This window comes from Peromyscus californicus, unplaced genomic scaffold, assembly GCF_007827085.1.
Source record: "Peromyscus californicus insignis strain IS unplaced genomic scaffold, ASM782708v3 Scaffold_11__1_contigs__length_118956290, whole genome shotgun sequence".
NCBI lineage: Eukaryota > Metazoa > Chordata > Mammalia > Rodentia > Cricetidae > Peromyscus > Peromyscus californicus.
This window is the reverse complement of record NW_026294402.1, coordinates 14,551,518-14,565,721: the sequence shown is the minus strand read 5'-3', so window position 1 is coordinate 14,565,721 and position 14,204 is coordinate 14,551,518. Positions and strand designations below refer to the sequence as shown.

Genomic DNA, 14,204 nt, shown 5'->3' with positions numbered 1-14,204 from the left:
ACTAATTGATAGTAGTATCCACTTATTCTATATTTAAAGTAGCCCCAGAATCCTCACCACCCAAATACCTCAGGAAGTTACTTCTAATCCATTTTGATTATAAGATAGTCTAGGATTCTCTGACATGTAAGGAATTTTATAATTTTCCTGTGAGATATCTGTGATATTCAAGGCTTAGCATAAGCTCATCTGGGTCATGAGATGTGATTTCAGCCAGTTCCCTGCTTTCTCTGGCCAACAGCCAAAGAACAGTATACATTATTTCTACTCAATGACTTCGTAATTCTGTACTACAGTGACCTATTGATCAAAATGTCACAACCTTGGCCTTGGATCCTATAAGAACCTATCCTCAATATATATAAAGGAAAAGCTCAGAGGTATTGAAATTAATAGTGCAATCTCTAGATTTATCTGGCTTAAGAATTGAGTTCACCAAACTAGGCCCTCTGATTGTGGGTGAAAGTTTTATGACTTGATGTGTTTGTGGGTCCCTTGGCAATGGGAACAGGACTTACCCCGGATACACGAACTGGCTTTTTAGAGCTCATTCCCTATGGTGCAATGCCTTACTCAGCCTTGATGCTGGGGGGAGTGGCTAGGTCCAGCCTCAACTTGGTATGCCAGCCTGTGTTGACTACCCAAGGGAGGCCTTACCCTCTATGAGGAGGGAATAGGGGTAGAATGGGGGTGGGGGGGCAGGAGAAGAGAAGGGGAAGGGAACAGGGTCGGTATGTAAAAGGAAAGAAGAAAAAATTTGAATAAAAAATTATAAAAAAAAAGTTGAGTTCATCCAAGACCTAATACATAGTCAACTCTAAGCATGAGAAGTCAAATTGTCTATTGCTCCATGGGTTATTGTTTGAGGTCCCTTTACACACACCAAAATCTAAAGTTGTTTATGTTTCTTATGTAAAATGGCAAAGCATTTGAATGTAAACTTTGTACATTATCCATTATATTTTATAGTTCCTCTAGATAACATATAATATCTAATACTAGTAGAATGTTATATGGTATTGTTCAGGAAATAATGCTAAAAAAAAAGTAAACAGTACATATCTGATACAAATTCAGTTTTTCAAACAGATACTCAATCTGCACAATGCAAATGTGGAAACTAGAAACAAAGGGCTAACAATACTATGCCATTTTGTATAAGAGACTTGAGGGCTGGAGCTAGGACTCATCTGGTAGAGTGCTTGCCTTGCATGCACAAAGCTCTGAGTTCAAACCCTAACTCACCATAAAACAGGATCACATAACTGTCACTTCAGTACTTGGGAGGTGAAGGCAGGAAGATCAATGAGTTCATAGTCATTCTGGGTTACATAGTTCAAGTCCAGTCTGGGCTACATGAAAACCTGTTTCTAACTAACTAACTAACTAAATAAGACTTCAGCATCCAAAGATTTTAGTTTCCATCCTAATTTGGTTTTTCATTGTTAAGACAAATACTATGACCAAAACCAACTGGGAAAGGAAATGGTTCAATTGGTTTACAGGTTACAGTCCATCTTTGAGGAATTCCAAGGCAGGAACCTGGAGGCAGGAACTGAAGCAGAGGTCACAGAAAAATGCTACTTATAGGCTTGCTTTCTTATACAACCAAAAACCACCTGTGTAGTGGTAGCACCACACACAGTAGGCTGGGCCCTCCCACATCAAGCATTAATCAAGAAAATGTCCCACAGACATGGCCACAGGCTAAGCAGATGGAAGCTGTGGTAGCTTGAATGTAATTGGCCTCCATAAGCTCATAGGCAGTGCCATTATTAGGAGGTGTGGCTTTTTTGGAGTAGGTATGGCCTTGTTGAAGGAAGTGTGTCACTGTGGAGGAGGGCTTTGAGGTCACATATATGTTCAAGCCATGCCCAATGTCTTAGTTCACTTCCTGTTGCCTGCCTATGAAGATGTAGAACTCTCAGCTCAAGTCCCATGCCTGCCTGCGTGCTGCCAGGTCCCACCATGATGATAATGGACAGAACCTCTGAACTGTAAGCCACTCCATTAAATGTTTTCCTTTATAAGAGTTGCCATGGTCATAGTGTCCCTTCACAGCAATAGAAACCCTAAGACAGAGGCAATTTCTCAATTGAGATTTCCTCTTCCAAAGTGGCACTATTTTTTTGTTAAGTGGACAAAAACTAGACAGTACAGTATTCTTCATGAGGATGTAAAACTGCTTATAGGACCACTTCACTGGTGATATTTTTATTATTAAGAAAGGAATGATTATAGATACAAAAGAGATGGAAATTGATATAATAGACATTTGTCGTACAGAAGGACATTTGATGGCTTTGTTGAGTACCAGGCAATAACTTGAGGGATAGCAGTGAGGAAAACAGTGGAAGTCATTGCCATAGAGTTGGTGGGATTGCAATCTAAGAAAAGGAATTAATTACTAAAATAAGACATCTTAAGAGCATCCTGGCCTCTTTCCTTCTGTCACTCTACTTTCCACCCATCAGAACGCTTGGTCTAGAACATATCAATTTGGGTCCATTGTTTTCTTCACCCTCACTCCACCTGTCATCCAGGCCACTAATACCTCTTACTCAGACACCAGAAATGGCTTTCCTGGGGTTTCTCTGCTTCTATTTTTCCCTCTGTAATCTGTTTACCACACACCAACCACAGGAAGATTTTTAAATGTGTATCAAAAACCTGGGTATAGTGTCCCACACCTGAAATCCCAGCACTTGGAAGGCTGAGACAGGAGGATCTGAGTTCAAGGCCACTATGGACTATATAATAAGATTCTGGCTCAAGAAAGTTCATTAATTTAAAACATAATATCAGAGTATATTACTTTTCCAGATGAAATATTTCTGTAATTTCTCATTATTGCAAGATTCACATTTGGGGCTGGGGAGATGGCTCAGCATTTAAGAGCACTAAGGGCTCTTGCAGAGCGGGTTCAGTTCCCATCACCCACATGGCAGCTTCCCACCATCTGTAACTCCAGTCCCAGGGCTTCTGGTGCCCTCTTCTGACCTCTACAGGCACTACATGCATGTGGTCCACAGACCTACACAGGCAAAACACCCATACATGCAAAATTAAAATAAATGTGATAAAACAAAACACATTACTCACTACACATACCTCTCAATGACCATTCCTTTCTTTTTTCTTCCCTCTCTCTCCCTCTTTCTCGCTTCCTTCTTCCCAACCTCACCTTTTCTCCCTCCCTCCCTTCCCTTTTGCTTCCTTCCTCTCTCCTGCCTTCCTTTTCCTTTTCTACCCTCTTTCTTTTTCCCTCTCATACTTCATTTTTCTTTCTTCCTCTGTTCTTCCCTTCCTGACTTCACCCTTTTCCTTCTTCCTTCCTCCCTTTCTTTCTTTCTTTCTTTCTTTCTTTCTTTCTTTCTTTCTCCCTTTCCTTTCTTTCTTTCTTTCTTTCTTTCTTTCTTTCTTTCTTTCTTTCTTTCTTTCTTTCTTTCTTTCTCCCTTTCCTTTCTTTCCTCCCTTCCTTCTTCATAGCTTGCGATTAGTTTCACCAAGAGAAGGCGTTGGTAGAACGGTGGTGGAGAGGTCAGCAAGGGTCTCTCTCACCAGTTCTCTCTTTCTCCTTCGTTCATTATGGACAGTGAGGGCTGTGTTTCCTCCATGGGTTGCTGATACTCTCTGACATGACAATGCTTTGCCCTTTGTCTTCCAGATCTTTGGGATTGATTTCCTAATATTTGCATCACTCCTTCAGGGGGTTAGTTTTATTGTTATTGTTGGGGTTCTTTCATAATTAAATATCAGACATTTATTCTATTTTACTAACCAGAAATATTTGCTATGTTATTCCTTGTAGGGAATACATATTTACTGAAGAAAGGAAGAAAATAAAAATTGCAATCAGTGGGGCTAGAGAGATAGGTCATTGATGAAATGCTTATGCTTGCTTTACAAGTATGAGGATCCAAGTTCTATTCCCAGAACCCATATGCTCACTTGTAATCTCTGTGCTTCAGAGATAGGATAGGTAGGTTCCTGGTGCTATCTGGCTAGATAGACCAGTCGATGTGGTGAAATCTAGGCTAAAGAGACTTATCTCAAAAGAATAATAGAAGGGGATAGACAGTGTTCAAGGAATGACATCCAAGGATGTCCTCCCCCTGCCACACACACACAGACATACACACACACTCACATACACACACACACGTACACACACACACACACACATCATACATATGTATATACACAGGCGCATACATTCCCATGTATATGAACATAGACACAATAAAGAGCAGTCACATATAACTTAATTTAGGGTCCATGTCTGCTCTGGTTCAAGAACCAATTGAGCAGTTGGTAAAGGTTGTAGGACCCCTCCTCTCTCTCTTGCAAACACAGAGAGAGAGAGAGAGAGAGAGAGAGAGAGAGAGAGAGAGAGAGAGTTCTCCATTTCTATCTGCATTGGCTCAAGGACCAATTGAGTGGAGTCCTCTGACAGAGAGAATAAGAGCCTACATTCGGGAGGACTGGTGCAGGCTGTACACAGGGCAAGACAAGGATCTCATACAAGCTGAAGACAGATGTTCTCTTCTCTGCCTTTCTGCTTTGCAGCCTTGATCCATTCCCTGGTGCCTTTTACCCTCAACTTCACCATCACAAATCTACAATACACACCAGTTATGAAACACCCAGGATCCTTAAAGTTCAACAAAACCGAGACAGTCCTGCAGCACCTGGTAAGAGCCCTTATATAATGACCTTCCACTTCTCCCTCTTTTTTTTTTTTTTTTTTTTTTTTTTTTTTTTGGTTTTTCGAGACAGGGTTTCTCTGTGTAGCTTTGCGCCTTTCCTGGGACTCACTTGGTAGCCCAGGCTGGCCTCGAACTCACAGAGATCCGCCTGCCTCTGCCTCCCAAGTGCTGGGATTAAAGGCGTGCGCCACCACCGCCCGGCCACTTCTCCCTCTTAATCACCCCCAAATCTCTTACTCTTTTCTCTCTCCTTCCTCTCCAGCTTGCTGCTGTGTTCAAGAATACCACCATTGGTCCATTGTACGCTGGGTGCCAGCTGACCTTGCTCACGTAAGATGTCTAAGAATGTGTGCTTACACTCCTATGCTTCCCATATTCCTGACTCTCCCTGTTCCCCACTTGCCCATCAAAGCCACACTGAGTACTGGGGATACTCTCTCTACTGAATCTTCTCCCCAGTTTTCATCCTCTGAACTATACTATACACCTAACCAAGGTATATAATATAACCCCAGGAATAATTTCTCAGCAATGTTCAAAATTCTTCTCCATTCAAGAAAATGTATAAATCGAAACAGAATAGTTTCTGTGGCATGCTCACCTCTCTTTTTTAAAGATTTATTTTTATTTGACTCTGTGTGTGTGTGTGTGTGTGTGTGTGTGTGTGTGTGTGTGTGTGTGTGTGTGTGTGTGTGTGCAGAGTCACGTGTGTCTGCCCATGTGCATGCGGGTGTGTGCAGCAGTGAGATGACAACTTATTAGGAGTCATTGCCCACCTTCCACCTTGTTTATGAGTCAATCTCTCTTGTTGTTGCTTCCTCTGGGCTGCAAATGCAAACTTTCAGCTGATTCTCCTGTCTCTGCCTCCCATATCTCCATGTCAGTGCTCATGCTGGAATTATAGCTACAAACAATTATATCCAGTGTTTAAAGCTTATGTTGTTAAGGTTATACTATATGCAGTCTTCTCCAATGAGTTATCTGATTGCTTTACATGTTCATTTCATAAGCCTCATTGAAAGTACTCAAGGGGGCTGAAGAGTTTTGTGCACACACATGCACACAGCTAAGACAAAAAGGAAGTGCTAAGAAATGAAACAACTGTGTTATTTGCAAGGTCATTGAGCTAAATCACTATTTGTTTCTTAAGCTTATCCTGAGATGATTGACTAAATATTGTAGGAGGCTGGTACAAGTTAAACATTTCTAAATCTAAAATGCTCACAGCTCCAGAATATCTCTCTCTCTCTCTCTCTCTCTCTCTCTCTCTCTCTCTCTCTCTCTCTCTCTCTCTCTCTCTCTCTGGTATGAGAGAGTGTGTGCAGGTATATTGCTTGTCTGGGTGTCTTCAGCCCAAGGTTAACATGTCTGTCCTTCGTTGTTTCCCCACCTTATATATTTTTGGGACAGTCTCTCAGAAATCCTGAAGCTCACCATTTCATCCACACTGGCTGGCCAATGAGATACAGGGGTCACTCCCTCAGCTCTAGGATTAGACATATGCACTGCCATGCCCAGATGTGGTTGTGGCTGTTGGGATATGAACTTGGGTCTTCATGCTTGTGGAGCAAGCGTGCGCATACACAGATGGTTGTACACGTATCTATGTGCACATGCTTATGGAGGCCGGAGGTCAACCTCAGTTACTGTCCCTCCGATCTCACCACCTTGTTTTTGTTGTTATTGTTGCTTCTGTTTGGTTGGTTTGTTTCATTTTGGTTTTACAGTCTCTCATTGTCTTGGAACTTTTCAGTATGGCTAGGTTGACAGTGAACCTTCGAGATCTATCTGTTTCACATCGCTAGCATGGGGCTTACAAATGCATACCACCACACTCAGCTTTTTAACATGGGGTCTCGGATTGAGCTCAGCTGCTAATGCTTGCAAAGCATAGTTACTGACAGAGCCATCTGCCTAGCACTCTTGTGGTATTTTCTGACATGATTATTCTTTTTTTTTTCAAAAAAGGATTTTATTTTTGCTTATATTTATATTCATATGTAAGTGTATGTCTATATGTGAGCATGCATACCTGCATGTAGGTGCTCCTGGAAGATAGAAGATGTCAGATACCCTGGAGCTGCAGGCACAGGGATTGTGAGCTGTCCAACACATATACGCTGGTAACCAAATTCAGGTTCTCTGCAAGAGCACCAAGCATCATTAACTTATTGAGCCATATCTCCAGCCCTCAGACATAATCTTACAAGCCATCCTCATCATCTGTTTTGAATTTATTCTCATCCCTATATCTCCCTGCACTCAGGCCTGAGAAGGATGGATCAGCCACTGGAGTGAACATGATCTGTACCCATCGATCTGAGCCCACAGGCATGGGGCTGGACCCAAAGCAGCTGTACTGGGAGCTGAGTCATGAGACCCATGGCATCACCCAGCTGGACTTTTTGACCCTGGACAAGAACAGCCTTTATGTCAATGGTGAGTGGGTGAGCAGCTGCAAACTGCCTTCCCCAGGGGGTTCATTGTACAGTCTATACTCTGGACCACACACACACACACACACACACACACACACACACACACACACACACACAGAGACAGAGACAGAGACAGAGAGACAGAGACAGAGACAGACAGACAGACAGACACAGACACAGACAGACAGAAAGGGGAGACAGAGAGGGGGAGGAGGAGAGGAAAGAGAGGAGGAGAGGAAAGAAAGGGGGAGAGAAAGGCAATAGCTTTTGTGGAAATATAGGAGAGACTAGATACAGATAGCAAGGAATGGACATGGTACTGAGGTGAACTGCAGACAACCTGATAAAGAATTTCTTCTTTATGATCTAATTATATTTTCTGGGTTTTGTCTACAGAGTCTCTATTCGTGTGGGGTGTGTGTGTGTGTGTGTGTGTGTGTGTGTGTGTGTGTGTGTGTGTGTGTGTGTGTGTTTTGTTGGGGTTCAAACCCAAAGCTTTATGTATGCTAGGCAAGTACTCTACTATTGACCTCTGATTTTTACATCCAGTCCCCAGAATCTGCATTTTGACAACATTGGGTAAATATGACTTAAAAATAAATCCAAGTTAGGCCAGGCAACACTTACCTGTATCCCAGCTACTTGTATATGATGATACACACCTGTGATCTCAGCCACTTAAGAGAACTGTAAGTGGAAACATCGTGAGTTCGAGGTCTTTCTGGGCTATAATGTGGGACTCTGACTTAATCAAGTAGAGGCAATCTAGGGATCTAGATAAGTGGCAGAACAATTCCCTAGCATGTACAAGGCCTTAGATGCTTGCTCATTGATTCCAGGCTCTTGCAACTTTTTTTCATTCCTCATTCCTTGACTATTAACTTTTGGTCTTTTTCTTTACACAGGTTATAACCATTGGTTCCTGACCTCAACCACTAGCAGTGAGTATCATTTCACCTATTTTTTTTACCCCCTACCCCACATCCCTAGAAAGGGAAGGAGCCAAAATAGCCTAAGTTTTCCTCATCTGCATCTTTATTTCCTGACTTAGAAGAGATACTCCCAGAACAGATTCAGGCAGTGAAAATTATTTTAAGATCTTATGATGAGCAGCCCATGCCTAGGGAAGCCTTCTTTCTCTGATTCATTATAATTTTCATCTAATTGCTATGACTTTCTACTAGTATCCCGGCAATAAGTACAACTCGTGTCTTGGGGTCTTCGGGTATGAGCTTCCACTTTAGGTACCTTTCTACAGGTCTGGTAAAAAGGCTCAGTTGATGAAGTGCTTGCTATACAAGCACGAGGACCTGAATTCAATTCCCACCATGCACATAAATGCTGGGCATGGTGGTACGTATTGTAATCTTAGCACTGGGGAGGCATAGGAAAGTGTGATACCTACTACAAACTTCTAATGTCCTGTGACAGTGGTACATTAGGAAAGCCCTGAGGCTTCATTCATTCATTTATTTATTTGTTCATTCAACAAGTTTTTATTAAGCACTTACCGTGTTAAATGCCCTGATGATGTGACATAAACAAAATAGTATGGGCTCTAGACTGTGGAGAACAGACAGCAGAGCAGACAGAGAAAGAAAGTAGGACTATACAGGTAAGTGCTCAATTAAAATAGATGACTGTCACGGTGCTGGTGTGTGAGTTCACGTGGGTCCATAGAATAAAGACTCAGAGGCACCTGAAGAATGAATCTAGCCTTTTCCAGCTACAGGGGGATCCAGCCTCTAAGGACTGAAGTGCTTTCCTTTCACCCAGGGCATTTTTATTTTTCTCCATATTTACACTTTAGCAAGTTGATTTCGATATGTTCAAAATAAATTGAAAGAAGCTTCTAAAAATACAATGCCAAGAGCAAATTTCTGGATTCATCCGGTACCACAGTTTTCCAGGTTTCCCCAAACCAAGTTTCTCACAAGTTTTGTGTCCTTGGGAAACTCTCAGACAAGATTCACATAGGGTGGGCGATGGAAACAAAGGATACCTCTAAACAAAAGATGGATTAGGGCTAGGTGCTACTCTCTGGAGCCAGGCCAGGAGTAGGTAGCCCAGCGGGAATGCTGCCACAGACGACCCTAGTGTGGGACCCGCAGGTACATGGATGACCTTCTCTCTCCTTACTTTTCCAATGACCTGAGTCATCAGGGATAAGGGGCTTGAACAGTAAAGTGTTGAATTAGAGAACCAGAAATGAGAAATAAAGAAGATAAGAAATAAGAAGATGAAAAGACAAAGGAAATTTTGCATAACCTGATGACTTATGCCAAGCAAGTTAATTAAGAAGTCAGCATTATATGTACTGTTTCCAAGGGGGGAAATGGCCCAGCTCAGCAGAGAGCTAAGTCAAGATAATATTGGCAAAGAGAGAACAGGATATTTCACAGATACAGCTGCCTTAGGACTGATTACTACAGCCCAGAAAAAAAAGTCAGGTCCCTAGAAACCACAACCTCAACTCCTCCAAGGCACTGACTCCAGCATCAGACTAAAGTTTCTTCTGTCCTTTCATCAAGGACTCTGAGAAAGACCTGGATCAGTCTGGCGACTCCCCACATTCTTAGTGTGTGTGTGTGTGTGTGTGTGTGTGTGTGTGTGTGTGTGTGTGGTGTAGATGTTTGTGCATGCATGCATGCATATGCATGTGGATGCCAAAGATCAATGATGGGTGTTTTCCCATAGTCTCTCCACCTTAATTTTTGAGATAGTGTCTCCAACTGACCTGTAGCTCACCAATTCATCTGGCCAAGGAGCTCCAGAGATCCTCCTGTCTCTGCCTTCCAAGTGCTGGGATTACAGGTGTGTAGTGTAGCTCCACACTCAGCTTTTTGCATAGGTACTGAAGATCTGAAATCAGGCCCTCATGATTGTGAGACAAGCACTGGACTGACTGAGCCATCTCCACAGCCCCTTAGTTTTCAGTTAGGAAAAATGAGAACAACATACTATATGCATAGACCTGAGAACTACAACGTCATCTAGCATGGGCTGGCTCTACTTCAGCTGAGGTTCAGCATCCTATACACAGCCTTCTCATAGCTTGAGGGGCTCTGCTGAAGGTTCTGAAAGAACAGACACCACTCTTAGCTTATTCTATTCTCTTGTTTTCCATCACTGAAAGTGCTAGGGCTTGAGGTTCAAGGAGAACACTGAGGCAGACTGTGATTTTGGATAAGAGATACATTAGAAGAGTAATTAGTCCCATGGACAGGCAGAACAGTGGTGTGTCTGAGGTGATATCAAGCCCACGAAGCACCGTGATGATCCTTTCTTATAGATCTCAGAGGAAGAAAGTAGTTACATATAGCCAGGCTGCCCCTGATTGCTGGATGGGCAGCATGGGGAGGGAAGAGAGGGATCTTACATTTCCAGGAAGGAATATGTGACTCTTAGGTGTGGAGGAAGTCAAGAAGAGGGGCACATCTAGTTTCAGGTGTACCAAGCATAGTAGTGCTCTGAATGTGCCTGAGTGTGGCACCCTAAGATCTGTGAACTTCATGGGAATGGGGTGGGTATGAGGTGGGAGTGGGGTGGGGTAGGAGTGGGATTGGAGTGGGGTGGAGTGGGGGTGGGATGGGGTGGGGTAGGGGGACAGTATCTGTTATTCTCTTAGAATCCAGGAACCTGAAGAGTCTATTAGGGATTAGGGATTCACAGACAGGATTTCAGTAGGGTGCTTTCATTTCCCGTACAACGAAAATGAAGAAGCTGTTGCCGGTGGGCGTGGCCAGAACAGCAAACACCTACTGCTTCCGGGGTATACTGATCCGTGATCACTTGAGAAAGTTGAGGATCCGCTATCATCTGGACCTGCCGATGGACCTTGACAAGGGTTTGAGGAGACCAAGACTAGGCCACAGAGGCTGGCTTGACCCAGGCCGTGTAATTTGGAGACTGTATAAGTATTTGATTTCCCCTTGGCTCAAATTTTACATCTTTAAAACAAGCTTCCTAATACCATCTTCCACCAAATCAATGGCTCTGATTTAAGAAAAGCATGTAAAATGGAGTCTAACCCCAATATAACACATATATTTCTTCAAATAATTTTTCTCCTGTGTGCATGTGCATGCACATATGGGCATAGGTTGGCTTGCATGTGTGTGCACATGCCTATGGATGCTGAAAGCCATCCTTAGGTATTGTTCCACAGGTGCCTTCCAGTTTCTTTTCTGAGACAAGGCATCTCAATGCGCTGGAACTCACCAAGTAGGAGAAGCTGGCTGGCTAGTGAACCCCAGAAATTCACCTGTTCCTACCTCCCCAACACTGGGATTATAAGTGTATACCACCATGCCTGGCTTTTTGTAGATGGGTTCCAGAATCGAGTCCTCATCTTCATTCCTGACTTTAGTGACTGAGCCATCTCCCTAGTCCACTCTCTGCCTTTAAGAATACTTTTTAAATTAATTTTTACTTGTTGTGTGTGCACACAGACATGTGTGTGCATAAAAGATAGCATGGGTGTTGAGATCAGAGGAAAACCTATGGAAACTGGCTCTTTATTTCTACTGTGTGGGTCTTGGGTATCAAACCCAGATCATCAAGCAAGTGATTTGGCTGAGTCATCTCACAGACTCTTAAACCCTCTACTTTTATAAAAGGAGAGAAAGAGAGAGAGACAGAGACAGAGAGACAGAGAGAGTCAGAGAATATATACATGAGTTGCAGAAAAACAAATTGGGTTAAATGAAAACTCAGAAAACAAAGATGCATGTTAGAATTTTGTCAACACAGGATCTGGTGTGTTTAGTGTATGCACCATGGTGTACTAAACCCCACAGAGAAATTCTACTCATGCTTGATACATGACAGGTGATGTTGGACGCACTCTCTTCCCTGGGGAAGCTGTGATCCAGACTCTAGTGCTGGAAGATACCCACGTTCACAGAGGAAGCAGCAGCTCAGTATGTCTTTCTCCCACCCCCCACTGTAGGGCCGGTCTCTCCTCTGGTGCCTTTCACCATCAACTTCACCATCACTAACCTCAAGTATGAGGATGGCATGCGTCACCCTGGGTCCTGGAAGTTCAATGCCACTGAGAGAATTCTACAGAGACTGGTAAGAGCTCTGTTCAGGACATGCGGAATTTCCCACATATGTAAGCCATGCCTATGAATTAGACCACACTCTGCAAGAAGGCCACACCAACCTCAACCTTGTAACACAGATTCCAGTTTTACTCACAGATACTAGCTCCATACATCTCAGAAAACAGTTTGTATTCTCTTAGTTCTTGTATTCACAGCCTTCTCCCCTTTCTCCACAGCTCTGGCCTCTGTTCAATAAGACAAGTATTAGCCTCCTGTATTCTGGCTGCAGACTGATGTCGCTCAGGTGAGTCCTAACAAAAAGAAGCTAGAGATCCTGGATGTGTCCCAGACCCAAAGTGTGCCGGGCTTCCTTCCTTTTCTCCTGTCTGTACATTACCGTGTGGAATTTAGGATGCACTGGATCCAACATCCAACAACTGCCACTTCCGTCACCCCCACAGCCTGCAGACCATCCGCAGGTTGATGGCCTTTTCCTGTTCATCCATTCTGAATTCCCACCTCCATCCCCTCATTGAGGAACAAAAGGAACTTTAAATTCTACTCCCAGAATTTCTCTTGAGATACTGTTGTAGTTTCGTTTCTGTCACTGTGATAAAACACCTCAACCAAAAGCAGCTTAGAGGAGAAATGGTTTATTTTAGCTGAAACTTTGAAGGGATAGTCCATAATTACTTTCAGGGAAGTCCCAGCAGCTGATGATTGAGACAGTCACACCACACCCACAATCAAGAATAGAGAGAACTAAAAAGAGGAGTGCTCTCTTGCCTACACTCAGCTTGACTTCTCCACTCTTACACAGTTCAGGATCTGCTGCCTAGGGTATGGTGCTGACCACAAAGGACTAGGTATTCCCACCTTAATTAGCTTCATTAAAACCAGCTCCCACAGACGTGACCACAGGTCAACCCAGTGGAGATAACACCCCCCACCCATTTAAACTCTCTTCCCGGGTGATTCAGGTTGACAGTTAAAGCTAACCAGCACAGACGTTAATGTCTTTTCCTTTTGCTTTAATTCCCAAATCCTTATCGGTCTTAAATATGAACTCTCTATTCTTCACACCATCAGAATATAGATTAGTGTCTCACATTTAATAAAAAATCTTTCCTCCATGTCTACCCAGGCTCACAGGCTCTCAATACACTCAGAGACTCTAAGCCTGATGCATCACCTCTATATCAGTCATCCTATCTCCTCCTGGCTCCTTCCTCTCCTGCCCCCATCATCTTAAGATGCTTTCTAGGCAATCTCTTTATCATCATTCTTCTTATCTATCCTTCTCAGGCCTGAGAGAGACAAAGCAGCTACAGGAGTAGATGCTATCTGTACTCACCATCCAGACCCCACTGGATCTGAGCTGGACAATGAGCAGGTGTACTGGGAATTGAGTGAGCTGACCAATGATATCAGCCAGCTGGGCCCTTACACCTTAGACCACAACAGCCTTTACATCAATGGTGAGCAGTGGCCATACATGCTCTATTACACAGCATATATCCTCCCCTCTCAGCCTCTACTTCCTCACCCTACTCCATTCTCACTCTTTTATTATCTCTTCAGGTTATACATACCAGATCCTGTCCACCACATCCATGAGTGAGTATTGTGAGGCTCTGTAAGTATCTCCCATGCTGTAAGTCACAACCCCATGAAATAAAAACAAAAGCCCTACATTTCATTCCTAAAGCCCTCTCCATCTACAGATGCACAGAAACTTATGCTCATTTCCTAAGTCAGGCTAGGCATACAGCTCAGTAAAGTGCTTGCATCGGGCCTGGAGTTTGAGCTCTAGCACCCATGTGAAAAGCCGAGTATAGTGGTGCACATTTGTAACCCTAGCTCTAGGAGGAGTAACCGGGAGGCTCCTTTACTGGTCAGCCAGCCTTATTGAATTGAGGACTCACAAGTCTTTAACCTGGCCTGGACAATGAGCAATGTAATGGGAACTGAGCAAGCTGACCAATGGTATCACCCAGCTAGGCCCTTAC

General features: G+C 43.4%; 1 protein-coding gene across 1 annotated transcript in view; it reads left to right on the top strand.

Annotated features, from left to right (window-relative positions):
* The window catches only part of Muc16 (mucin 16, cell surface associated), a 188,228-nt gene that overhangs the window by 61,297 nt on the left and 112,727 nt on the right, over positions 1–14,204 (top strand). Inside the window, exons 18-24 of the mRNA XM_052726120.1 lie at positions 4,570–4,694; positions 4,972–5,039; positions 6,976–7,148; positions 12,054–12,223; positions 12,432–12,499; positions 13,501–13,673; positions 13,777–13,812. Of these exons, the coding sequence (XP_052582080.1) occupies positions 4,570–4,694; positions 4,972–5,039; positions 6,976–7,148; positions 12,054–12,223; positions 12,432–12,499; positions 13,501–13,673; positions 13,777–13,812 (813 nt within the window). The remainder of the gene's footprint in view (positions 1–4,569; positions 4,695–4,971; positions 5,040–6,975; positions 7,149–12,053; positions 12,224–12,431; positions 12,500–13,500; positions 13,674–13,776; positions 13,813–14,204) is intronic.